Source organism: Drosophila novamexicana, unplaced genomic scaffold, assembly GCF_003285875.2.
Source record: "Drosophila novamexicana strain 15010-1031.04,08,12 unplaced genomic scaffold, DnovRS2.1 tig00000009-arrow-pilon, whole genome shotgun sequence".
Classification (NCBI taxonomy): Eukaryota; Metazoa; Arthropoda; class Insecta; order Diptera; family Drosophilidae; genus Drosophila; species Drosophila novamexicana.
In genome coordinates, this window is record NW_020824766.1 from 56,870 (window position 1) to 83,836 (window position 26,967).

Consider the following 26,967-nt stretch of genomic DNA (forward strand, 5'->3'; position numbering starts at 1 on the left):
CACATCGATGAGCAAAGGCAAAATGCAGAAGCGAAAGCCTCACCAATAACAAAAGGCAGGCAAACTGCCGTTAAACTGTTGTTTAAACGCATTGGCAACAAGCAAGCGGGGTGCGGCGGCAGCGGGCGGGCGGGCGGTCGTTCTGAGAGAGCGCAAGAGTGGCAGGGGGCAAACTGCAAATTGGAGGAGTTGTGTGGCCCATTGTTAGACGGCGCCGGCACAGGAACCACAAGCCGCACACCCACAACGCAGCACTCAGGCCACAACAACCACACACACACACACACACACACACACACACGCGCGCGCACACGCAAGAATGTATTGGGTATTGTAAAATCCCTTTGATTTTTTGCCGCACCGTTGCAAACAGCAATTTGGCAAATCCTTTCACAATCAAAATCAACCGCAGATGAAATTTTACCCAAAAAATTGCTCGGCAAAGGGCGTGAGTTTCAAGCTGCGTTTGCGGCGTTCCATAACTACATATGTATCCTATTTCCATCGCACTAGCTAACGCAGTTTTAATACACTTGCAAATACATATGTATACAAATATATAAAAAACTAATTGCACTTACGGCAGATTTTTGACGGCACACAAATCAGCTGAGATTTATTAACAGCAGCCGTATAACGTATAACGCGTAACTAGAATCACACGCACTTCACTTTACACACTTCTGATTAGAATTATTATTAATTATATTGCAAGGCAGCTTATATAAAAAGAAACTTTATTTTCTTATTTCACACTGTCCTGTGACTTGCGTAATTCACAGTGAGACCGTAAATTATTTCAAAATACAAAAAATACCATAAGTTATCGATAATCGCAGATCGTGCGAACATTGCACGATCAACTATCGCACGCATTCATCGCATCACCGCCAATTTTATGTTAACTTTAACGGTTGTGTATTCGCATTTCACGGCAAATTAATGTTATCCTCGGCAAAGGGTATTAAGAGTGCATAAAAAACGCGTTCGTTTTCAGGCTACGCTCAAAAATCATTCGACAGTAAAACGGCAAATTAGCGTTAAGTGTAGACACATTCAAAGTCAGAGTCAGACTTCGACTCGAGGAGACTCTGCCGTTCATTATACCCTTACATAGGGTGTTATAATTTTTTCATTATATATGTAACGCATGGAAAGAGACGTCAACAACTTTTTTTTTCTATGCAAACTAGTTCTGCAGTGTTAAGGCTATCATCATGAAACTTCGCAGGCAGTACATATGTCGAAATCTGGCAGGCTTTAATATATAGCTTAATGGGAAGAATCGATCAACAAATTGTTTTTTTATTGTAAACTTTTCAATATATTCTCGCAAACGTGGCCACATGTCTTAAAGGGTATTTAGTTTTTGGTGCGCCGAAGGTGGCGCCTCTTTCTCTTTTTACCTGTAGTAGTGCCAGCAGGTGCTTAAGCATTTTACGAGCAGCTGTATTCAATTGGGCTGCAGTTGCCAATGGGCTGGCTGCCTGGCTGCCTGGCTGCCTGCATTACGCATACGCCGCGTGTTAACAGCGCTTAAAAGTCAGGCCAATAAGTTGCAGCTTGTAAATTGCCTCATCTCGCTGGCTTTTTGTTGTTATTGTTGTTGTTGTTGTTGTTGTTGCTGCTGCTATTGCTGTTTGTGTAATGAAAACTTTTACAACGCCATATGCAGGCTATTAAATAAGAGCTACACACACGCACGCACACATGCACACACACACACGCGCCTTGAAATATGCAATCAAGCTCATTTATACTCATTAAGCGCTTATGTGCCGAGCGCATAAGAGAAGAACAGAATTAACAGGAGAGGCTGAGCATACAAAAAGGGAATAAATGGGTATTATGCCAGCTGATTCTCAAGAGAAGATCATGTGAAGACTATAGACTATTCACATACATATACTATATATATATAGACTATAGAATGGCAATAAAACAATATTTACTTATTCTGGAGATTTGCTTGTCGCAGTGCAATTTAAGAATTATTTATAACTCCTCACAATATCAAAATATTTATAATATAAAATATAAAAAAAGTACACATTTAACAACAACAAATAATTAGCCCCAGATATATTTAAGGCCACATGCAATGCAATGCGCCCCTGTTGCCGGCAGTGCGTGTATGCTCCGTCTGCTCGGCGTTTAATTTTTTCCTTCTCGCTCTACTCGCTCGCTGCTTAACTTGACTTGACTGCTAATATGTTTCTGATGTCTTTCACAGAGGGTGCGGTGCGGGGGGCTTCGGTCGCCTTAACGTAGGCAACACTTTTTTTTTACTTAATAGCATGCTTCTCAGGCTGAGGCTGAAGCTGCGACTGCGACAGAGTCTTGGGGCGCTTGTGCTTGGGCCTGGGCTCTATATGCTGATTACTTAGCAGCTGTAGCTATTCGGTTTATGAATTTACTGCCAGTTGCTGCAACGGCAGCTTAAGTAATTAACAAATTAAAATATGTATGGGGCGCAAAATAGAGGAATATTCTCTATCTCTCTCTGTTTTTCTCTGTTCTGTTCTGGGCAGTGCAGTGCAGCTCGCTGACAAGGGAAAAACTAAGGAAGTTCCTGTTACTATGACTTGCATAAAAGAGCAAGCATTAAAAGCATGCCGCTTGGCGTCGCCATTAAGTATGTTGCGTATACGCACTGTGCCACTAATGGAAATAAGGCAAGCTTTATCCTTGAGCTGTTGCCGACGGGTGATATTTAAACTCTATCGGTTACTTGAATATATAAATCATCATCATTCGATAACTATTTCATATCTAATCGATAAGCCCAGTTGAAGTTATTAAATTTGTTTGTTCGAAAATTAAGTTCCCTTAAGAATTCCTTTCTGTTTTTCAATATTTTAAGATCAAATCTAGCATATACCATTACCATCATACTACCATATGAAATTTTAACAACATATCAAACAACAACCTTACAATTATATATATATACTGCATAAAATGTGTTTTTATAGAACATTTTTCTGCTCTGTCAAACTCAGCAAATACAAGCTTCAGTTTTCACATCACATATCTGCAAAGCCTTGTCTTTTTTTTTATTATAATCCATTCATTTTCAATTTATTTGCTTTTTGTTAACTTATTATTGCTTTTTCCTTAATTAATAACAACAGATTAAATGAACCAATGTAAAATTTAAACAGTTCTGTTCAATTTGAACTGGCAACCTCTCACTTGTTAGTCCGACGCCCAGACATCGAAGCCATTCAGGCATATTATTGTTATTTACTTAATGAAAAACAACAAATTAAATAAACAAATGTAAAATTTTAAATTTGTGTTCAGTTTGAACCAGCGACCTCTCGTTTGTTAGTCCGACGCTCTGACAAATAAATCATGCAGGCTCATCACGCTACGTTCGCATAGCACACGCTTTTTGTGAATATTTTCAGAGGAGTTACATTTTTCAATCAGTTTTCAAAACAAAGGAAAGCTTTAGTAAAAATTGCAGCCTTGTAGCTCTTAATGTTTAGTCTGTAAGTTGAACATTCATCAGGTCAAACTTTTTTATTTGTATGGATATTTAACGATAATTCTAATTAACAGCAACAACCGACGCAATATTTCGATTTATCGACAGCTGCTGTTTCAGTTAACACCCCTGAATCCATAATTCTACGCTGCAAATGTCAATCCCTCGTACGCAACCAGCGATTGGCCAAAAAGCTGTCGCATCAAATAAGCCTCATAAATAATTTCAAACTCAATTCAATTTTCAACCAAATACCGACGTCACATTTGACAAGCGCCGGAGTTCAACCCGCTCCCACACAATCGCCCAGTGCCAACTGTTGCAAAATGCACGCCCTTTCACACCCGGCACAAGCCGCGCAGAATTGTAGTTACAATTTGTGGCAACAAATCGCATAAATCATACGCCCAGTTGTACGCAAGGGATTCTTGGGGCGTTAATTGTAAATAAATAACATATTAAAATTTCCAGTCAATAAGTTTAAGCCGTAATTAAAAGTAATAATGTGCGCAACAAAACGAAGAACGTCGTTGGCTCTACTTCAGCACCTGCTGGCAGGATGCCCGGCCCGCAGCCAGGACCTGGCAATGCCAGAGCGAAGGATTGGCTGCTGCTACAGCTGCTGCCAACGCTGCTGCCAAAGGCAGGCGTCGCAAACTTTTGCGAAAAAGGTCAATTAAACTGCATTAAGTTTAATAACTTTTGTGCAAACGAACGAACAGTTACGAAATGTCTGCCAGACCCAGCCTCAAGCATATTAAAGCGAAGGCAAAAGGCTTTTGGCCAGCGGATTATGTACAAAACAATCACGTGGACGGGTGAGAGGGGTAAATAAAAACAAGTTACATGTAGAACGGCAACATATTGTGCGGCTGGCCACACGCAACGGCAACAAAAACAACAACAGTCACATATGACTTGAAGCATGCTTAACTATGCAATACCCTGTGATGTATGGGTATACCTATAGTAAAGTTGTCCGTCCACATAGAGCTATATGTCCTGTTTAGTCGGCTTTTTAGTTCATTTTCAGAGCTCTTTATTAGAAATAATGTATATATGCTTAATAAATTTAGTAAATCCACTCCCCAGGTCGGAAAATGCGCGGAAAACTAAAATATCCCATACTTATGTTTTCGATGACTAAACGCAAAGCAAATTTAATAAACGTTTTGAACATGTGTGTATAGATATGAATATATGTATGTATGTATGTATGTATGTATGTATGTATGTAAGTATGTATGTATGCATGTATGTATGTATGTATGTATTAATAATTAAAAGAAATATTTAAAACGTAATAAGTATTTATATATATATATATATATATATATATATAAGTATATGTGTGTATATATGTATAAACATGTGTGTGTACATGTATGCATGTATATACTCATGAATATGCGTATGCATGTGTGTGTGTTTTTCAGTTAACTTAGCCAAACGCTGAAGAAGTTTATTTAAACTTGCGCAGAAAATGTGAAAGAAAACGTAATTTTAATATAGCTCTCCTCCTCGATTCTCAAAAATTTAAGTAGCACCTGCAGAATTTCGTGTCTGGCTAGTAAGTGAAGTGTTACATACAAGTGTCGTTTTAATCTAATAAAGTTAATTGTGCATGTATGTATGTATGTATGTATGTATGTATGTATGTATGTATGTATGTATGTATGTATGTATGTATGTGTATGCGTGTATGTATGTATGTATGTATGTATGTATGTATGTATGTATGTATGTATGTATGTATGTATGTATGTGTGTATGTGTGTGTGTGTATGTATGTATGTATGTATGTATGTATGTATGTATGTATGTATGTATGTATGTATGTATGTATGTATGTATGTATGTATGTATGTGTGTGTATGCGTGTATGTATGTATGTATGTATGTATGTATGTATGTATGTATGTATGTGTGTATGTGTGTGTGTATGTATGTATGTATGTATGTATGTATGTATGTATGTATGTATGTATGTATGTATGTATGTATGTATGTATGTATGTATGTATGCATGTATGTGTATGCACGTGTATTTTTCCTTATATCACACGCAGCAAAGTTTACCTCCCGCTGTGCAGCAATGTATTAATCAAAGTAAGACTCACATTCTTTGGTTTTGGGTGTTATAAATACTGCAAAGTTGTGTTAGCAAACTAATTAACTTTATTTATGATCTTGCTCTCAATATAGTTTATCCTCTTGGTCTCAGTTGACCTCTAAATTTTCTCTCTCTCTCTCTCTCTCTTTTTCTCTTTCTCTCCCTCTTATTAAATTATTTTCTCTTAATCTAATCCGGTCTATATTTCATTTGTTTTTCAGGGATATGTATAAAAGATTGGCCCCCTTCTAAAATATATGGCAAATAACCAATCCTTCGTTTGGAGAGGAATTTTCAGGTAAGTACATACATATATATATACTTATATGCATGTGAATCTCAGGAATAATTATATAAAACAAAGAGTATAAATATGAGATATGGTTATAGGTATGGGCTCATATGATCATTATCCAACTAAGTTGTTTGTTTTTACTAAAAAGCCCAGACTGCAAACTACATTATTAACTTTAATTTTACGGATAGAGAGATATCAACCCTAAGTAAACAGAATTATTCATTATGAAGGATCTGCAGGGCCTCTTGTATATTTATGTTATACCCCTTTAACCCAACTGTTATGCTGTTTGCTGGGTATGTCTACAATATACACAGGTAGCAACACCTGTTTATGGTTTTTCGGCAAAACATTTTACAACTGCCGGGCCAAGAGAAGGTTACACACGCACACACATGCACTAGACACAAGCACACACACAAGCACAGAGAATGGTCGTCTGTTGTGTCGTTTGGTCGAGGCCAAAAGTTTTCGTAGCCAACTAATTTTTTCCTGTCAAATGCACAGACGACAACAAAAAAAGCAAGAGGCGACGGCGACAACGACGTCTTGGCGGGAAAGTCGCCAAAAAAGAAGCCAACACGCTGAGTGGGAGGCGATGGAAGGCAAGGGCAAGCGAACAGCTGAAGGTGAAATTAAATGTAAGCAACACAGGATATGCGAAAGGATGTGCGTGCCCTGTGTGTGTGTGTGTGTGTGTGTGTGTGTGTGTGTGTGTGTGAGCTGCCATTTGCTTACGCCTGATTATGCGTTTGCATGCACATAAAGGGTAAAGTCAAACAGGAGACAAACTTCCTCGCCAGACCGCCGGCAAACAACAAACAAGAGCGGCGCTTCGCTTTGGCTACCTTTTTTTATGATCATTATTTTTATTTTTTATTTATTTACGTGCGCTTTTGATGGGCTTGACAGCAGGTGTTTGCTTTGTGTGTGTGCGTGTACAAATTTGATGGCATTTTATGCCATTGCAGATCAACCCAAAAACTGTCGACCAAGCGCTGCGTGCACCATAAAAATAATGTTGGGTCGCGTGCCGCCTTCACATGCTCTGTCATGCATTTGCATTTCCCGCAGTTGCTCAAAAGTAACTCTTTCTCTTGTGTGTCCTTCCTTGCGATTCTCATGACCTTAAGTAATTGAAGATATTCATATTATTGTTTGCTTATATGTGAGAAGACACTCAAAAGTAATTCTTTCGCGTATGGAAATATATATGATAACTGCCCTTCTCTGCGATTTTCAAGGCGAGAACTTAAGTAACTTGTAGATTTACGTGTTTGGGAGTTTCATTTTTGTCATGGTTGACTTGCACTTCAGCACCTTCCGATCAATTGCTCTCTCTTTCTTTCTCTATCTCTCCTTTTCTCTCTCTTTCTGTCCCTCTCCCTCTATATATCTTTCTATCTCTCCATCCATATGTCTCTCTCTCCCTATCTTTCTCTCTATCTCCATATCTCTTTCTCTGTCACACCTTTTTAGTCAATATGTATTCCACTCTCGCTTACTAAATTTTTGTAAATATAGCCTTTATATGCGATTCTCATAAGCACAAATTGTTAATTTATTTTTTTTAGCTTATGTGCGGAACAAACGTGAAAGCACATGTATGATAGAGCAATATGTGCACAAGTTCATTTTTGTAAATAAAATATAATTAATTCAAAATAAGATTTAGCACATCGTACTTGTTGGCATTTCCCACTCGCAATGGCTGCCAACAGCTTTATGCGTTAATAGGTGCCATGCCAACAGTTATCCGCATTTATTTCTTTTTTATTATTCTTTTGTTTTTTTTTTTTGGCCCAATCTTATTTTAATTATAAAACACGCTGCACACACTTGTACAGCTTTTCGCCCATTGGGCCATCAAATTGTCTGCACGGCAAGGTAACAGAGTATTAAGAATTTCAGCACCAGCAGCCAGTTTTTTGACCAGCCAGCCAGAGTGTTGCCGCCCCAGCGACCCGAGCAGGACAGCAGAGCTCCTCCATGGCAACCCAAGCCGCTTAACGCAACCAACTGCCAAATGTAAATATACTCCAACCCCTGGTAAAACCAGCAGCAAAAAAAAAAATACTTATACTATACAAAACTTTCTTAATAATACAAAAAAGAAAAGTCCATTCGAGGCGCAGCAGAGCCGCAAGCGGAATGCGCATTGTTTTCAGCTTTTCAGCGCCGGCAACAACAACAGTTGGCGAAATAAAGAACGGAACTGGGCAACTGGGAGCCCGGCGCGACGCAGCGCGGCTTGAGGAACTTAAAAAACTTTGGCCATATCCCGCAGCTATGAACAACAGCAATCAATTTTCACATGCCGGCGAACAAATGTGCCGCAACGGGGAGCCCGACTCTCTCTCTCTCTCTCTCTCTCAGTGTGTGTGTGTGTGAAGGGGAAAGGGGGGGTGTGCTTTTCCCATTGGGTAGTTTAAAATTATAATGCGGCGGCGCTTGGGCGCGTGTGAAAGTGCCGTCATGGCCATCAAACTGGGCAAGCACTGGACACTTTTGGACACATACATATTTGCCGAGCGCTTCACATTACGTCCGGTTCCATCAAATCTGCGGCACGCCCACGCCATCAACACTCGCAACATCCGCCCCCCACAGTCGCTACGCTGATTAATTTCTCGTTTTTGCGCCATTTTCTATTTGTCTTGGTCTCAGTCTCGGTCTCTCGGTAATTACAACAAGTTCTGCGCCGCGTGGCACAAGATAAACACAGCCAGCGCACAGATCTCTGGCGAGAAGTGATTCTCAGCTGGGTGAATGCTTCCGGTAATTGAATCAAATGAAGCAGCATTAGTAAGTATTAGCTTCTTACGGTCTTCAACAGCCACAGCAGCAGCTCCTGCTTCAACATACCATAACTGTGTTTGTTTTTCTAAATTAATTTTTAATTTAATATACGTGTTATAGGGCGGGCTGACCGTTCTCGGTCTAGGGCTAGCTAGTTTCACGCCCCCCCAGACACGGAGAGCATTGTGCGAGCGGAGGGCGAACAGCAAAAGAAAAATTAAAAGGTAAACAAACAAAAAAAACAAGACTTAAGAGTCGGCAATGCTCGGCTTAGAGATGTCCTGTAATTAAGCGCTTTCTTTTAAGGTAATTCCACTCCAAGAGTAAAAAAATCACGAAAACCGTTTATGGCAAGCTTTCTTTTTACTATCTGCTTGGCCTTAAGCTCATTTTCAAAAATCTTAATGTCAAAGATTTTGAGGATGACGTAAAAATTATTTCACATGCATTTAACACTTTTCGCAGAATCCAAGCATCTCTGTGGAAAATGCGAATCAAAGATTTTTTTAGTAAGAAAAGTCTTAAGTTTCGTTTGATTCGCTTCAAACTTATTATTGAAGTTCTACATAAGAACTTCATGAATACATATTTCAGCGGTTTTGCAAATTCCACCTAAAACTGTGGAATTTCGGCGGAAACTTTGCCATTGTGTTGTTCAAAGACCTTTGTAAAAAAGATGTGGATCAAAGGTTTAATGATTAAAAGTTTACGTCAAGATTCTCACCACAAGACTAGCTAATGTTGGCTCTTTTCACGCTCATACGCTCAGACTTATAGGGCATTATAGAGCTTTCTTTTCTACACATTTCCTGGCTACAAGTTGGAAAAAAAAGAACAAAAGAAATGTTAGCATTTAAATGCTTGCCTAAGTAAAGTTGACTTTGCCAGGCACTTGCTGTAAATAACGAAAACAAATAATAATTAAAACTATTTGATGAACATAATTAATAAAGTGAAACAAACTTTGTTTAAACTTCTTAAAACTTTTATTGCTTAACAAAGATATAATTGTTTGGTTACGTTTTAAAGCAAAAACTGAGATATGTTTGTGGAACGGGCTTACAAGCCTAGAACAAATCAATGCCTCTCTTTGCGATTCTCAACTGGGTTTTTCGAACGCCTGGGACCTGGTCGTTAATAAAAAGCTAATAAATGCCAAATAACTGAAATCCTTAAGATCCATGAGCATACAAATTTGAAAAGATATCCAATTACCCATTTGAACATCTAATAAACCTTATGACAATATTATAATACCCCAATTCGGGGCTACACTGGGCTCAAAAGTGGCCAGAACGAGCCCGCAAGTATATGAAGTACATAAATAGACGACGAAATAATATAGAAATGGGCGGTTGGAGCGAAGGGGCAGACAATTTCAGATGGTCAGCAGATTTCGCTGGTTTTCGTAGCCGAAAATAAAAGTAAAGCAGCAGCACAAAGCGAAACGGGCAGCAGGGATGTGGAGCGAATAGACGAGTGCCAGGACGTAGACCAGGACCAGGGCGAGGACGCGGACGGGCACGGGCACGAGGAATACGTTTTCCAAGATAAACGGAAACAAGCCAAGATGGAATTAATTTTCCGCTTTGAACAAACAAGCGGATGTAAATAAAAAGTACCAGCGAACGTCTTCTACGTCAAAGTCATTCGGCGTTCGGGCGGCGGGGATCCAATGGAGACGGCCAGCCGCAATGGCTTAGACTACCTCCCACTGACACATTCCCACTCCCCGCCCGGCTTCTGCCCCCCTCTGTTGTTTTTGTTCTTGTCGAGCTGTTTAGGCGAGGGCCCTGCGTCTGCCAAGTTTAGCCCAAGAACAGGCTGGCCCAAGTTATGGGCTGTTAATGACTGTACAAGAAGTTTAATTGTATGCCCAGCGTTAAGCGTTAAGTCGAGCAACGAGAACGATAGAGATATGTATAGAGAACGGAGTAGTAGCTGCCTCTGCTTGGGCGTGGGCAATTGTGGGCGCACACACGCCTATTGACAAATTGCAATTTAAATAGACAGCAATAAGTTAAACAGACGCACACGGGCACAAATGGAATTGGAGGGGAATACATGAGACGGACATAAAGCACGCAACATCTAATTAGTTTAGCAGCTCAGGCGGGGAGATGAAGGACCTGTGCTCATAGCGATGGTCGATAGTTTGACTATCGGTTAAGCAATGGTCTGAGAAATAGCGAAAGAGAGGAAGAGTGCGTGTTCTGGAATAAACAAAGAACCTTCGCATTTTATAGAGAGTAGAGTCAGAGTTTATCACATCTTATCGTTAAATAAAAGAAGAGATTGAGTTTCATATTCAAGGAAGTCGTCCTTTGTATTTATCCAAAATTTTACATCGAACAGTCAATTTTTCGAGACTTATCCATAAAAATAAAAGTATTTATTGTTTTCCTTGTGAAGGATTTTTTTAAGCATAAAGCTCTAGTCCATCGCCATTAAATAATTAATTTTTTGAATATTTGTTTAAGAAGTTCTAAGCCTTGCAAATATAGTTAATTTGTAAAATATATGTTTATAATTCCCAACAAAATTATTTAAATTCAATTATTTTTTTAATTATTTATAAGTTATCGTGAACCAGATTCTTCAAGCAGTTCCCGATGTTTACTTCTTTCATCCGATAGTTCTGCAGCCGCTTTCAGATATCGTGCCATCTGTAGCTGTTAAATACATAAGGACATTCTTTTTCTGGCTAACTTGCTTACATATATTATTTTATATTATATTATGCCATGCTCTAGCACAAAATAGTTGCCATCTCTCTGCGCTCTAATGTTGTTGTTTGTGTACCAAATATTGATGAAACATTTACGCACATACGCACACAATTAAACACGTTTACTCACGCAGCACACAAAGTGATGCTCACACAGATACACAAAAACACACACACACACACGCACAGACAGCATATATAAGTAGTAATTGATGGGTTTCCTTTTATAACAACATCAATCATACGCACTGTGTTGCCCAGCATTTTGTGCCCAGGTTAAATAATACATTTCTATGTATGTATGTACACAATTCTAGCATTTGGAATGTATTTATTTGGCAAAGCTACTTTGCACTATATCAAATACACATACATATATATATATATATACATATATATCAAAATGTACCTCTATATGTATTGTATGTGTTAAGCTACCAGCTAATCCAATCACGCCTTGACATTGCACTCGCCTACTGTTGTTGTTGTTGCTGCTGTGTGATTGTTGTGGTTGTTGCTGTCTCTGTGCTCAGACTCTGTCGCTTTATCCAGCACAAAATGTTTACCCAAATCATGCCACATACTCCCATATAGATAATGCGAAATCTAGGCGCTACAAACATAAAATTCAGAGCCTGTGCGGGCAACCAAAAGGCACACGATCGTATAAAAGTCGGCAGGAATTTTGCGCGCAGCTCCTCAAAAGTATCCTCAGAGCCCTCCATAAGAGCCATGCCTGCGTAGATTTACAAAGAAATTGTATATTTTTAGTTTTAACTAGTTTAGTCAAATATTAAAGTATAATCATTAAGATAATATAAAGATTTACTCTTGGTAAACTTAAGAACTTGAATATGTCTTATAAAAGGTTTTCAATGTTTTGCATACCTGTATAAAATAATGTCAAGCAATATGGTGTCAATATAAACTGATCCAGCAGCAATTTTTTTAAAATCGTTGTCTTCAATGTGCCAGGAAAAGTGCCATCCAGCCATTTGTACCTGTGATTGATGTAAGACAAGTCAATGAAGAGAAGGCAACGCATATTTGATGTTAAAAAGTGTGAAATGATGACAAAGCAGATATGATAACAAAATAAAGTATGCGTAGAGTGCTTGAGACTAGTGTAACTTTGGACTATATATACGTGAACAAACGGCTCTCAGTGTATCTTTGTATCTGTAGATGGTGTTTCGTGTGGCTTTTATCCGACACTTACATATCTGTGGCATAAGCGTGCACATATGCCTCAATCGACGGTGCGTAGCGTGCTTTGCTGGAGCTTTATGCACAAAAGCTTTGCGCTCTTGCCGGTGCTGCTTAAGAGAGTGAAGAAAGAGAGGGCTAAAGTGCTCTTAGATGGCATACACGTGCTGGGCAGCTTTTGCAAATAGTAAACAAATTGACAAAAAAAAAAAAAACGAAAGAAGCCACGAAATAAAAACATGCGACAATTTACAAACTAAGCAAAGATAAAGAGAGAGAGAGAGAGGGGGGTAATATGTATGTATGTATGTATTGTTGTTGTTGTTCAATTAAGGTGCTTGCTGCCCAGACACAACAAGCACATGTATACATTAGTATTGTGTGTGTGCGTGTGCGTATTCGTGTGCATGTGTTAGTGTGCATTACATGTGTTAAGTGTGGGACAGACGAACCAAGCGTAAAGTGATGGGGCATAGATGGCGGTGCCCATTATCGCATAGCGTCCTACAGTTGCATAATCGATATCCTCACGCTCCTCCGGCCGCTGCAAGACACATAAATCTAATTAGCCTCCCCCCCCGCGCACTTGGGCATATGTATATGTATGCAACTGCTACACTCACCGCCAGCCAGCGCTTGGAGACATATTGCTGTGTGAACTCCGCACCCACATAGAGGCTGCCATAGATGGCGCTGTTGGTCACAAAGGGATGGCGTCTGAATAGGCCGCGGGCGCCGGCAATGAGGCGTGACATTGTCTGGCAATGGAAACACCAGCGGGCCACAACAACAACACGCAGATTCCAAGTCTTATTTATATATATATTTAATTAACTGTTACAATTGCGCTTGCCCTTCCAGAGAGACAGCTGCCAGCGCCGTCAAAGCTTCACAGCAGAATGAAGCTCGTGCGGCTCAGCTGTTACAAAAGCTGCGACAGGCGAAAAGAGCGCAGCGACTGGCTTGGCTTATCAACACATATGCGAGAGAGAGAGAGAGAGAGAGAGAGAGAGAGAGAGAGGGCACTTTAGATATTCCATTTTCCGGTTATGTTTGATAAACTTTACAGATGCGCTGCAGCGATTTTTTGAGTGAGCGGAAAATTAAATGATTTACTTAGTTCAATAAAACATAATAAAAGCTAATATTTTAGCTCTTAGCTATTTATTTATGGCAAACATAAAAAGCCAAACACTTCCATTTACAGTGCACACCATATATTGTATTATCTGTGTGCTTTGTGTATAGATAAGATTTGTTTATTAAACTGCAATTTATCAATTAAGTGAATAAGTTTACACCTATAGCAACAAAAGCTCAAATGAAGCGTAACTTGTTTATTAAGATAAGCAGATAAAAGTCAAAGCGTAAATAAGCCTAAAGTATTGATCAAAAAATACTTGAAATATTTCAAATAAAATAATAAAACAATATTGATAATCGAAAACTCGAACTACATTAAAAACAACGCTCCTTTATATACCAACTATTCCCATTCCTATTCAACCAATATAATAAGTGGTCTATTTAACTATATTTTTCTCCGATCTGTAGCTCTACTTTTTACCTGTGCCCATTCCTTCAACCCATTCCTTCAACCTTTTTAGAAGTCCTCTTATATATGTGCATGTAATCCTTTATGCACCGAGTTGACGCAATCAGGGCCCAGCTCATTCCGTTTTCCATTCCAATCAAGGACACACTTTGAGCCACAAAAACTTTTAACCATAAAAATGCAATAAGTGTACTAACTGTGCAGACCCTTTGCTAACGGCAATTTACGCACGACTAACAAGCGCAGCGGAGAGACAAGTGCCCCCAAAACATGGAAAACTTTGATTGAGTGCCAAAGAAACTGCTGGGTGGAAGGTGTTAAGAACTGAAACCAATTTAAAAAGTTGGCCTAACCATATGGAGAGCGGCTTGCGAGGAATGCAAAAAGAAAAGAAGGAACAAAATCAAATAAGTTTCAAAAAAAGAATGCAAACTAAACACAAAGCAGTCGACGACGCAGTCAAAGCTAACAGCACACAACACAACAAACAAACAAGGCGAATTAAAAAACAACTTTGCACACACGACCACGAACACGACAGTTGAACACTTCACAGACCAAGGATGAACTTGGGCGCGTTGGCCAGAAGCCTGAGCAACAGTCTGAGAATTGCCGTCGGCTCCAAGAAGCAGCTGGAAACCACGCCAACGGCAAGCGAAAGCCCCACAAAGCCAGCTACGCTATCGACGCCGCCGAGCAGCAGCAACAGCGACTCCACGGAGCTGGACAATCTTAGTGGTCATCAGCTCACTGAGCCTGTGGTGCGGATCAATCCACGCCGTCTGCCGTATAAGCAAACGGTTCATCTGATTCTTGACAAGGTCAGTGAGCTGGAGCACACGCTCTACGAGGATCAGCAGCGGGAGTTCAAGTTGCGCATGGCCCTGGAGCATCAAACGGAGCGCATACACGAGCTCAACTTTTCGCTGGACACCGAAAAGCAACGCAATGAGCGACTGGTGCAGTTGCTGCGTGGCGTCGACAGCGACTCCTCCAGCGAGAGTGAGCCGGAATCTCAGCTATTGAACGGCATGCGGCTGCACACCAAAGACGAACTATATGGCTCGATTAGTCCAATGCTAATGCAACAGCGGTAAGTAGGATTAAAAAGCTTCTAAAATCTTTAAGTGCGATAGTATTCAGATTAAAGCTCGACTCTTTGAAGTGGACTAACCCTTTGATAGCGTACAAGCTTTAACTGCTTTCAACAGCTTTGAGTTGGTAAAAAATGCTGACCTTGGCCATATATATTAAAGCTTTCAAAAAAATTAAAGCGCGACTTAATGCTGAATTGGACCCTATAAACTAATCATTCAGTCTATTTTATCACTTTCAGTTACGACGAACTGCAAGCGTCGCATCGTCAAACCCATCGGCAGTTGGCCAAAAAGGATAAGGCCATAAAGCTGCTTCAGTGCGACTTGGAGGTGTTGCGTGGCAAATATGATTCCATTTGCAATGATTATCGCAGCGAGCACCGGCGCCTGGAAGCGCTGTGTACACGTTATATGCACATGCAGCAAAAGAAGAAGCAACAGATCTGCATCCTCAAGGAGACGCTGGGCTATGCCAGCGAGTGCATTCTGCACGCCCAGATGAGCATTGAGAGCTGCGATCACAGCTCCTCCGGCATCAGCGAGCAGCATTTAACCAAATTCAATCAAAATTTGGAGTTATTTATGCGCTCGCTGCGCAATTGTTGCTGTTTGCGCAAACTGCAGGAGCTGGAACGGCAGCAGGGCCTGCACGTTGAACAGGATGCGGAGTTGCCCAGCCCAGAGCTGAGCACCACAGCCTCGTCTGGGTTCAGTTCGATCGGTCCATCGCAAGTGGATGCACCAAAGCAGAAGCGGCGACATCGAAAACGTCAGAAGCATTGAAAATGGTTCCAAAAGGAGTTCAATTTATTCATTCATTTCATTTGCCCTTAACTGTTAGGTTATGTGCTTGCAAAGTTACATGTTTTATTTGAAATTTTTGGAAGAAGTATTAAAGCAAAAAAAAGGGTTAAGCATAGCAAGGAAAATAGCAAAAAATAGTTTGCGCACTAAATAAAAAAAAATGTAAACGTAATCAAACGTGTTGTTGCCTCCGATCTGGTCTGATCTGTTACTCGAAGCCAGTCCCCCTTCTATTGAATGTCAAGATTATATCGAATCACAATTGGCCTAAACTGAACAAATTTTATGAACAACACAGTGATCGTTGTTTAGTTTATCGTAATGGAGCAGTACTGAAAGAAAGGCAAATTTATTTTAATCTTAATAATCTGATATATCTTAAAACTAAGACAAGATGCCGCTATTCGATACGAAAACCCGAAAACGCACTCTTGTTCAACCGAAAAAAGTGCGAAAATCACGTAATTCGAATCGCGTTACTATCACTCAAGATAAAACTAAGGGAAACGAGATAGTTAGCGCAGATAAACTCAGTACGCCGACGAATCCATCTGGCAGTTTCGTTGAGTCCGATTCGGAATCAGATGAGCCGCATCCGGAAGCATCGCCGGCCACAGATGTCACCATTTATAATGAGTACGACATGGGCCCCGCATTTGGCTGCAAATTTCCCTTACCGTTTATACGATTTATGGTCGAGCGTGTTTTGATGGAAAAGCTAAAAGGTGAGGATGCATATTCAAAGTGAGATCTGTTTGATTTAGTTGCTCTTTGTATGGACACAGGCAAGACATATGTAGCTGGGGATGCTGTGAAGTGGGTACGCGATGTAGCTGATACTATCAACTCGAAAATGAAGGGCTATTGCCTGCAACAGCGTTACAAGCATGTGATAAATGTTTCTATATATCAACAGAACGGTGCCGGATTCTTCCACGGCTTCCGTGCCGTTTGGGATACGCTCTCTGATGATTATTTGCGCAATACCTTTGATGCCGGAACCTTTGTATGCATTGTCGTTATTTTCGGCTGTTATACATATTAAATTAAAGAATTAAATCAGAAATGCACGCAAACACACCTGTTGCAATATTCAAATTTATTTGGTTGCGCGCGTAACCTAGCAGACCAGAACAGCTGTTCAGAGGCAATTAAATTAAACGATAGTATCGATATTACGATATGACCATACCAACTATCGATACTACCACATTACCATACCTAATGCTCTAAGTGCGCACATGTTTTGGTTTTTTTGTTAAGCAAAATATCAACTGGTCAAATTGTTTACAGTTTACCAGTTTACAAGATGAAGGTGAAAATGATAAGTCGCAACCCGGACAACTATGTCCGGGAAACCAAGCTGCAACAACACAAAGGTAAGACGCACAACAAACAAATTTATGTATGCTGTTGACAAGATGAAAGTGAAAATGACAACTTGGTTTGGAAAAACACACTAAGCCGCTCCCCAATTGCAGTTCCACGCAACTACGATCCGGCGCTGCATCCGCTGGAGGGTGCCAGGGAATATGTGCGCGCACTGAATGCCACCAAATTGGATCGCGTATTTGCCAAGCCTTTTGTGTGCAATTTGAGCGGTCACCGCGATGGCGTCGCCTGCTTTGGCAAACATCCCAAGCTGCTGTCAACATTGGCCACTGGCGCCTACGATGGCGAGGTTCGCATCTGGGATTTGGCCAACCGGACCAGCGTGCGTAGCTTTGTGGCACACGATGGCTTTGTACGTGGCATTGCATATGCGCGCAATGGGGAACGTTTGTTTACCGTGGGCGATGACAAAACGATTAAAGTGTGGAGCTCACAGGCGCCAGATGTGGGCCAGGAAGAGGAGCCGGTTAACACAATACTAAGTCGTCATATTTTGCATGGCATTTCGCACAATCGCAAGGACAACAGCTTTGCCACATGCGGCGAGGTGTGCGCCATTTGGGATGAGAAGCACAACGATCCCATCAAGACGCTCAAATGGGGCGTGGACACGCTGCACACCATCTCCTATAATCCTGTGGAAACAAATGTGCTCGCCTGCTGTGCCAGCGATCGCAGCATTATTTTGTACGATCAACGCGAGGCGCAGCCGCTGCGCAAAGTTGTCTTGACCATGAAAAGCAACAAACTGGCCTGGAATCCAATGGAGGCGTTCAACTTTACCGTCGCCAACGAGGATTGCAAGTAAGCAGAGATTCAGCAATAGCCAAAAATGGAATGCTAAACAATTACTCTTTCTAGTCTCTACACATTTGATACGCGCACGCTACGGACGCCGCTTAAGGTTCACTTTGACCATGTTTCCGCTGTGACGGACGTGGACTATGCGCCCACGGGCCAGGAGTTTGTCTCGGCCAGCTATGACAAGACTGTGCGCATCTATAATGCACATCAAAGCCACTCCCGTGATATTTATCACACCAAGCGAATGCAGCATGTGGTGTGCGTTGCCTGGTCACTGGACAATCGCTACATTTTCTCCGGCTCCGATGAAATGAATGTGCGCATGTGGAAGGCGAATGCCTCAGAGAAGCTTGGCATCGTACGTCCGCGCGAGCGTGCCAACTTCAACTATCAGGAGGCACTCAAGGAAAAATTTGCAGCCCATCCGCAAATCAAACGCATAGCGCGCCACCGACAGGTGCCGCGACATGTGCTCAATGCGCAGAGGAAGATGCGTATGGTCAAGGACAAGGAGCTGGTCAAGGAGGCCAATGTGCGCAAGCACTCCAAGAAGGGCAAGGTGCCATTTGTCAGCGAAAAGAAGAAGCATGTACTGCGAGAGGATGTTTAATAATTTTAGTTGGTCTAGTGTTAACAATATGCAAATACAATTCAAATTGCGAAATACGGCAAACGTGTTATCGATATGTGTTGCCAGCGATAACGATAACAGCATGACATACATTGAATCGAAATGTGCTGCCAGTGTGCGCTTATCTAGCCAATTTTCGTTTATAAAAGGTTGACAGCCCCGCATTGTGGAGCCAGTAGTCAGTTGTTACGGCAGCGGCAGTCCGTTTCGTTTGGTCGTTAGATTTTAGTTTCGTTTTCGTTATTTCGCATTTGTTTATATCAAAAACGTCGCGATTAAAAAGTTGCTCCCCCACCCCTTCAGCCGTTGAGTGCGCGTAGTAAAACAAGTTTACCGAGAACAACATAATAACACAGCTGCCACATACAAAATGGATGCACTGAGCGACTTATTGGCACCATACAGCGAGACCATAGGCAAAATAGCCGGCACAATAACTACCCTACAATTTCTGTCCGGTGTCGCTCTGCTAAATGATATACGCAAAAAGGGCAGCAGCGATGTTTACCCCGTTGGACCGTTTTTGGGCGGTATTGTGCTGTAAGTACAAATCTCATAAAAAAAACACACAAAATAGTGCCGCTTGACTGCACACACACACACCAAGACACACATAGCAATAGAAAAATAACAAATTGTGGCCGTGTGAAATTGATTAAATTTTTTGAATTGTCGCCATGACGCTGCCAAATGGCGGCAGGCTTGGAACCAAACAAAAAAAAAGGGGGGGTGGGGGTGTCAGTGGGTTAAGGGTTAGGGTAACGCTGTGTGTCTGCTGAGTTCAAGGCCAAATCAAAGTGTCTGCTGCCAGTTAAGTAGTTCGAGCAGTGTCAATGACAATTGACGGTTACATAAAGCAAATGAGAGCCCCAATTAAAGAAAATGTCAACACAATTTGGCAGTCTTCTGGCTGGCGGAGATGCCTTATCGCCCCCAGGCGACGGCCAGCACGTACATCTTATCTGCACATACATACTCGTTATATATTATCATTAACGCTTAATATGCGCCAGCCGACACTTGGGCTAGTCGCCCGAGTCTATAGCTTCCGAGCTTAGCTAATCTGTCAGCGGGACAAACCCATTTTTAGCCCAGCTAAGGCGTCGACCTTGCCCACGCCACGTGCTGATTTTCTTTAATGAAAATGCAAATGGAAATGAAAATGCAAATGAGGCCAAGTGCTCCAAGACACGCAAGAATCCGCGTCAGGCGCAACAGTTGCGTGTTTTCAAATTGTTCAGCTTGAGCCGGAGGTTGGAGGGTTGAGTGCTCCCCTCAGCTTATCGAAGATTTCTGTAACTGATTAGATCCTGGCATGCCATCCATTTCCCTTAATGGGAAATGGACAGAGAGGCTTCTCTCTTGAACATATGCAAGCATATAAATGAGTTGGAGCTGTTTTCCTGAAAAGGACATTCTTAGTGGAGCCAAAACTTGTCCATATCCCTGGTTCGTGAAAGGATATATAACTTGGCACTTGTATATTCCGCCGAACTGGACCTTTTGTCCTTTTTCTAAATCTAATAATTACTTAAAGTAGTTTCAAGGATTCAAGAATTGTGTACTTAAAATAGGAGGAACAAAAAACGATTGGGGAAGAATTCAAATTTCTGCAAAATATTTTGTGCTATCTAAGTTTTTTCATATATTCTAATCTAATATAAAATTATTATAAATTAGATATTCTATTTTTCTATTCCATTATAAATTTAATAAATTCTCTAAGAAAATTCAACAGAAATTGACGAAAATACAAATTTAATATCAGGCACACATTGCAAATCGTTTTTATAATTTCTAAACAATTCTATTCATTAGAAGTTTTCAGATGCGATATTTTGCAATACTTGAGTTTTATGTGAAATAAATATCAACATGGTAATTATGTTCCTGTTCCGCTCCGACGGACACGTATGCTCCAAAATCGTGAACGGGCTTACGCGCATTTTACCGATAAGCTAGGTAATTAGATAATGAATGGAAATATGTGTTATCAGTGAACCTCTCGAAATCGAAGATATTGTGAAATTCGAACAGATACTATTGAATACGTTTGATCAGTTGAAATATTGCATTTTTTATTTATAAATAATTGTTTGTATTTTCTTAAAATCCCACAGCACAGTTCTCAGCTTGAAGCTGGGCCAATTGATGGGCGACCAGCCAATGATAAATGTCAATATAATTGGATTTGCGATCAATACAGTTTTCATGGTCGGTTTCTATTATTATGCCTCCAGTGAGAACAAATCAAAGATCTGGATCAAAGTTGGCTACGTCTCCCTGTTCCTGATGGCCTGCATAGCCTATGCGAACTTTGAGGATCCCAAACAGATCGAGTTCCGGCTGGGCATGCTGATCACATCCATTCTCGTTTGGCTGGTTGGCTCCCCGCTGCTGAATCTACCCAATATTATTAAGAAGAAAAGCACTGAGGGCATGCCCTTTCCCATTATATTTGCCGGACAACTGGTTGCCACAGCCTGGACGCTGTACGCACTGTCCATACGCAATCACGTCATGGTGGTAGGTTTTAATAATATTTTATACATTTATATATAGAAAAGTTTTCTTATATGTAATATTCTCCATTTTAGTACCAGAATTTGTTCCTGTGGATTTTGGGCAGCATTCAGCTGGCGATGTTTGTTCTCTATCCCAGCACGCCCGCTAAGAAACCCAATGCCAAGTCCGCCAAGAAGGAAAAATAAACGACTACGTTCAAGTACCTGGAATATCTTCATGAAGCAAGATGAAAATTATCTTAAAAGAGAGGAAAACAAGAATAGTTTTGAAAGAAAGGGTAAAACTCTTTTTCATAGCGCCTTTTATATAGTTAGATAAAAACAAGTAACTAAAATCAAAATTGTAATTGAACTAAGGAATATTTTTTAGAGAAAACAAATCGCTTCTAGAACTATTTTTACTAAACAATTAATTGAGCATTATCAGGCTGGGTTCCATGGATTTAATAAACTAAGCTTCTACTTTACAGAATAACAACAAAACAATTTAAATACATTGCATTTGTATTATTTAAAATCTGATCACAAATGCCCATTCGAAAGTACTTTTAATAAACAGATTTTACATGTGTTTAAAATACCTAGGATTTTGTAAAGTATGCCTAAACTAATCTAATTGTTGTTATTTAATGAATAACATTTGTACAAAGCGTATCGAACTATTTGCAAATTTTGACAATAATTCAAATCTTCCAAATGCATATTTGTATATATATAGTTATATATGTAAAGCAATATATTAATTCAATAAAATTGTTACAAATCAGATATAATTATAAGCTGGCTGCCTTATTGCTCCAGCGGCACCGTGGAGTTGTAATGTGCGCCCAGTTGATAAATATGGCGATGGTAACAGATGACCAGAGGCGCACCGCCGAACTCCTCCTGGCCCAGCAGCGTGGCAGCGCCCTCCGCTTGGATAACCTCGATGGGCACACGTAGCAGCGAGGAGAGCGCCTTCAGCTCAATGTGCCCGCCCCAGGCGTGCGTCTTGGCTATGTCCCGGCAGTAGGCTTCGAATTGCTCGTCATTAAGCAGCTCGCCCGTGTCCGGATGTGTCATGTAGCAGATGAGATTTTCCTTATGCGCGCGCACATAGTTGCCTGTCTCGGTGCGCAGCTCCTGAACAGTGTGGCCGGGCAATGCGTGCAGTTGCAGCTGATGTCGCACCGCATTGTACAGACAGTCACCGTCCGAGGCGATCATGTGCAGCGCCAGCTGGCGACCGCTCAACTTGGCTATGATCTGTTGCAGCTCGATTTGCTTTGGCGACGGTTGGTTGGCCGCATTTTGCAGTTCTACGCGTATTTCCTGCTCGCGTTCACGTGCCTCCTTTTCCTTTTTGTTGCGACGCTTTTGGGCCTTGGACACACGCTGCTGCGCCGGCTGCACTGCATCGTCCTCGTTGTCGTTGTCGCTGTCCGCAGCTGGTGCTTTTTTGGCTGGTTGCTCGATGACGGCCGGTGCCTCGGTGGCGGCAACATCGAGTTCAGCCTTCTGGCGCTGTTCCAGTTCACCCTCTAGACGCGCCATCTCCTCAAGGAACTCCTTGCGTTTATTTTTGTTGTTCTTCGGCGCATTCTTCTTCATAGCCTGCAATTTGGCTTGCAGCTCCTTGCGCTCACGACGATGGCGGCCAGCCACATCCTCCAGTGTGGCCTCGCCCAGGCGCGTCTCTAGTTCGCTAACTGCTTCGACGCACGACATTTTTAAGTTTTTAATAAATTAATTGAAGTTTTGTTTGCCGGCGCTCAGCTGTAGTTGCCTATTAAATGATTGCGCACAAAGCTCAATGCTAACGCAAAAAAGCTTAACGCTAACGCAAAAGCCACAACGATAATAAAAATGTGTTACGTTACGTAATCGTTACAACGTATTGAGTGGCGCGACCACTCAAAAGGGAGTTAACAGAGCAAAGAAAATGAACCCCGTTTTTCTTTTTATGTTAATTACCAGACAACAGTTTAACATTGTTGAATACGCAAAATTTCAAAAACTTTTCAATTGCATTTATTTATGCAACCATTTGGTTGGTACAAATTATTTCAATATTAACAATTTTAGGTCACCTACTTGTATTTCGCGCCTTTTAACAAATATAAAAAAAAAATTGAGGAAATTTAAGCGCGAGCTAACACGTGCCGAGTCAATTTGCAACTGATGTGCGTTCTTATTAAAACTTACTAGGAAAATATTGTTTTCTAGCAACTAAAGTGTTATATATTTAAACTTTCTTTTATGGTATATCTAAAGAAACAAATTCTGCTCGGCAGGTGCCACGCGTGGGCTCAAATTAAAAGTTTAAAAGTCTCCTTAGAGCCTGTTTCTCTTTGGACATGCTAAGATAAAATAGTACAATTTTTGCTCTAGATTTAAAAATTAAAAACTGGCTAGTGCACAAACGAGACTATAAACATGTTTTGCTCTTATATATATATATATAAATGTATATATAGAACTTAAAGAATCAATCTTAGTTTAATATGAAAGAATCATACAATGACTTTTGTATCGAATTATTTACACGGCCAACTGGGAAGAGTTTTAAATTTATATTTATATACTAGAAAAGATAAAATGTGCCTACGCATGTCATTAGGATTTTTCCAAACGGCTAATCTAAAATTGCAAAATGATAACTTAACCGCTATATTTCTCTTTATATCTAATGTGAATTTGATTTCCAGTCGAAATTAGATGTAAAAATAGTAATAACGGAAGCACCGACTAATCAAATAACATAACCAGGGGCCAATCAGTCTATAGGCTTTTGGTAATGTTGTGGAACAAACGACGTCCCCACCAGGACTCCAAATCGAATGGCTTAAAATCGTTCAGTGCCGGACTCGGCGGCTCCACCCAAACGGCCGGCGCTGCCGATGCCGCTACGGGTGTATTGGCTATGATGCTGTCCACAGGACTGGGCGTAGCCAAGGTGCTGGCACTGTTATTGTTGGCATCGGCCTTACCGTCGGGCTTTGCAGTGCTGGAATCATAGGGATTTTGTGCGACCAAAATGTTCCATGCTGAAAGTGAAATGTATAAATAAATGAATATAGTTCTAGAACAACAAATTTGCTGCTTACAGTCATTTATGTAGCGTATTATCTCCTCATGCTGCGGCGTTATCACCTCATCCTCAATAAGTTTTGTGGGCGCAATGCGTTTCGAAGCGAAGCTCTGTTGAAATACCGGGCGCGGTATGCTAAGAAATTCAAATCAACGCATATTAACATAAGAATACAAAATGCACACATGCACACATGCAAACACAAGTGAGCACTTATGCAAACATATGTACGTCACGCACATGTGGACTACGAAAATAAATTTAGTAATGGAAAATCTTTAGCGGAGCACTTTTGTGACGTAACGGGCAGAAAATGGCAGAGACATAAGTCAATGCGCTGCTGCTGGTGCTGCTGGTGATAACCGACACTGACCCACGTGTTGTCTGTTCGATTGCTCTGGTTTCTCAATTAACATGTCTGTGTTATATAGAAAGGTCGACAACGTAGGCTTCTTTTTGTGATAAAATTAATGCTACGAGATAAGCCGCAGTGCAGCGCGTTCATCGTTTGCATAAGAGCCCCACGCACACTAATGCCGTTCGTTCACTTACTTCTTGTTCTTCTCGGGACTGTTCAGATCAAAGCTGCTGCTGATGCTCCCATGTTTCTTGCCGCTCTCCTTGATGCTCTCGAACTTTTCAAAGTTTTGCGGCAGACCTGTGGGTGTTTGTTTGTTTGTTATTGTTTGAATGTAAATTCGATTTACCGGCAAAAGTACAAAACACAAGAGAGCGAGAGAGTGCGAGCGCGAGCGCATAAGAGCGCCGTATGAGAGTTAAGCAGCGCTGCCTCTGTCGGCAGCAGCGGTGTGTTGTGACATAACAGCAACACTTTTTTGCAGGCGGTCGCCCTTCCCATAGGGTTTATTGTACTTTTTACACATTATATGTTTAAATGTATGTAAATACCAATTGCAACTTACCGCGTCGCGTTTTAGCAACAATTTTGCTGGGTCCCTTGTTTACTGTGTACATGTCAATTTTATGTAATTTTTAATGTTGTTCTTATGCTAGCAAACGATTTTCCTTTGATTTATATTTTTGGTTTGTTTTGTTTGCTTTGACGTAGAAATATTTGTTTTTTTTTTTTTTTTTAGAAAATCATATGATTTTATGAATATTATTTAAATCCAACTGTTGACAAGCTGTTCTCTTTGCTCTTGTTGTTTTTGTTGTTGCTTCTGCTGTTTCATTTCAATTTCATCTTCTAGTTCAAGCAATTACACAATATTCACAGTTAGCTTTGACTTTTATATCTTTCGATGTCTTTTACTGATGTTATTCGCTGTTACTGATTTACAATTGTCCAAATCAATTGCCTGAATTTATTGCCAATTATTATTGAATGCGGAAGGGTTAGCGACTGATTTGCCTGCCTCGCCGTACGCGTAACACATTTGTAACGTATCCCCCACACTGCAATAGCTTCACAGTGTGCTCGCTAGCCCACTCACACACATACACATGTGCACTTGAATTCTGAAAACATATGGTGGGGTTCCAGTGTGTACACGCCATATGCAGGATTTAAATTTTTACCTGCTCACTTTGAAACTCATTAAACAGAGATTACGCGTTTTTCATCGGAAAATCATAAATCTCTTACACCGTGTTTATTACTGTTACCTGTTCTCGCAGACAGCTGCATCGATAATTTTGTGGAAATTAGCACAACTTTATGACGGACTAATTAAATTTGCCCGGACATCTACTGTCCTATTAAAGTATAAAAGTCAGGAATAAGCTATTTGGGAAATTAGTTCCAAGCCAGCATCCGTCAGCATCGCTCAGATTTTCCGGCCAAAGATCAGCGTATCGAAGTCAAATATTGCACATTCAATCATGGCGAGCATTGAAACAAGTCAAGTTTTACAACGCCTAATCAGCCTCAAAATTGTTGAGACACCAAAGCAACCACAACGCGAAGCCGGAAAACGTGAATGCTACTCTGAGGATGTTAAGAAGTCGCATGTACCTGCTACACCCTGTTCTGGAGCTGTCACATTTTTAACGGAACTCAAAAAGCGACGAAAAATTAAACTAAATCGCGTCTACAATTATGAGACGGACAAACACTTTATTAAGGCACGCAAATCGCTTAATTTTTAACATAACTAATTGTTTTGATGTAATCAGTAGCAATAATCACCTTTGATTTTAAATCAAATATATTTTTCTGAATCAAATACACATAATAATAATCAAATACAAATAAAAATATTCATGCCTTATTTCTAAATTGTATTTTTCGCGCTTTATATTATGTGGTCAGATAAAATTGTTGTGGTCACACTGGTCCTGTTGCTGTTATTCACCACAGCCGAATGCCACAACCGCTGTAAAGGCTTTGCTCGATTATTTGCTCTGGCAGCAAAAAGGATTCGACAAAATACATCTCTTATTCCATCAGATACAATAATATGATATCAGAGTCTGAATATTTTTTTATCAA

At 40.7% G+C, this 26,967-nt stretch overlaps 8 protein-coding genes across 9 annotated transcripts; 5 read left to right on the forward strand and 3 right to left on the reverse strand.

The window, feature by feature from the left end:
• Positions 1-11,749: 11,749 nt before the first annotated feature.
• LOC115767270 (mpv17-like protein) lies at positions 11,750-13,513 on the reverse strand. 2 transcript variants are annotated; one of them, XM_030711501.1, is made up of 4 exons: positions 13,261-13,513; positions 13,090-13,181; positions 12,320-12,432; positions 11,750-12,167 (listed from the first exon to the last, which is right to left on the reverse strand). In XM_030711501.1, the coding sequence occupies exons 1-4, from the start codon at positions 13,390-13,392 to the stop codon at positions 11,905-11,907; spliced, it is 600 nt and encodes a 199-aa protein (XP_030567361.1). In that variant the 5' UTR covers positions 13,393-13,513; the 3' UTR covers positions 11,750-11,904. The 2 variants fall into 2 exon arrangements, with proteins under 2 accessions (XP_030567361.1, XP_030567369.1); XM_030711509.1 differs by lacking the exons at positions 13,090-13,181; positions 13,261-13,513 and adding an exon at positions 12,651-12,833.
• A 1,148-nt stretch (positions 13,514-14,661) lies between these two features.
• On the forward strand, positions 14,662-16,210 carry LOC115769436. Its single transcript, XM_030714247.1, has 2 exons — positions 14,662-15,285; positions 15,529-16,210. Exons 1-2 carry the CDS (start codon positions 14,756-14,758, stop codon positions 16,070-16,072), a joined length of 1,074 nt encoding a protein of 357 aa, XP_030570107.1. The 5' UTR covers positions 14,662-14,755; the 3' UTR covers positions 16,073-16,210.
• Positions 16,211-16,389: 179 nt separating this feature from the next.
• On the forward strand, positions 16,390-17,155 carry LOC115769444 (tctex1 domain-containing protein 2). Its single transcript, XM_030714258.1, has 2 exons — positions 16,390-16,818; positions 16,879-17,155. Exons 1-2 carry the CDS (start codon positions 16,488-16,490, stop codon positions 17,136-17,138), a joined length of 591 nt encoding a protein of 196 aa, XP_030570118.1. The 5' UTR covers positions 16,390-16,487; the 3' UTR covers positions 17,139-17,155.
• A 173-nt stretch (positions 17,156-17,328) lies between these two features.
• LOC115766754 (DDB1- and CUL4-associated factor 13) lies at positions 17,329-18,947 on the forward strand. Its single transcript, XM_030710736.1, has 3 exons — positions 17,329-17,472; positions 17,575-18,289; positions 18,347-18,947. The coding sequence occupies exons 1-3, from the start codon at positions 17,403-17,405 to the stop codon at positions 18,897-18,899; spliced, it is 1,338 nt and encodes a 445-aa protein (XP_030566596.1). The 5' UTR covers positions 17,329-17,402; the 3' UTR covers positions 18,900-18,947.
• Positions 18,948-19,094: 147 nt separating this feature from the next.
• LOC115770065 (sugar transporter SWEET1) lies at positions 19,095-21,645 on the forward strand. The gene is made up of 3 exons (XM_030715165.1): positions 19,095-19,460; positions 21,041-21,446; positions 21,518-21,645. The coding sequence occupies exons 1-3, from the start codon at positions 19,291-19,293 to the stop codon at positions 21,629-21,631; spliced, it is 690 nt and encodes a 229-aa protein (XP_030571025.1). The 5' UTR covers positions 19,095-19,290; the 3' UTR covers positions 21,632-21,645.
• A 567-nt stretch (positions 21,646-22,212) lies between these two features.
• LOC115770029 (deubiquitinase OTUD6B) lies at positions 22,213-23,234 on the reverse strand. The gene has a single exon (XM_030715095.1). It carries the CDS (start codon positions 23,150-23,152, stop codon positions 22,235-22,237), a length of 918 nt encoding a protein of 305 aa, XP_030570955.1. The 5' UTR covers positions 23,153-23,234; the 3' UTR covers positions 22,213-22,234.
• Positions 23,235-23,489: 255 nt separating this feature from the next.
• Positions 23,490-25,578, reverse strand: LOC115770086 (MAPK regulated corepressor interacting protein 2). The gene is made up of 4 exons (XM_030715198.1): positions 25,439-25,578; positions 25,068-25,173; positions 24,532-24,650; positions 23,490-24,471 (listed from the first exon to the last, which is right to left on the reverse strand). Exons 1-4 carry the CDS (start codon positions 25,488-25,490, stop codon positions 24,206-24,208), a joined length of 543 nt encoding a protein of 180 aa, XP_030571058.1. The 5' UTR covers positions 25,491-25,578; the 3' UTR covers positions 23,490-24,205.
• Positions 25,579-25,677: 99 nt separating this feature from the next.
• On the forward strand, positions 25,678-26,713 carry LOC115770094 (protein Z600). The gene is made up of 2 exons (XM_030715207.1): positions 25,678-25,914; positions 26,154-26,713. Exon 2 carries the CDS (start codon positions 26,358-26,360, stop codon positions 26,622-26,624), a length of 267 nt encoding a protein of 88 aa, XP_030571067.1. The 5' UTR covers positions 25,678-25,914; positions 26,154-26,357; the 3' UTR covers positions 26,625-26,713.
• The last annotated feature ends 254 nt before the right edge of the window (positions 26,714-26,967 follow it).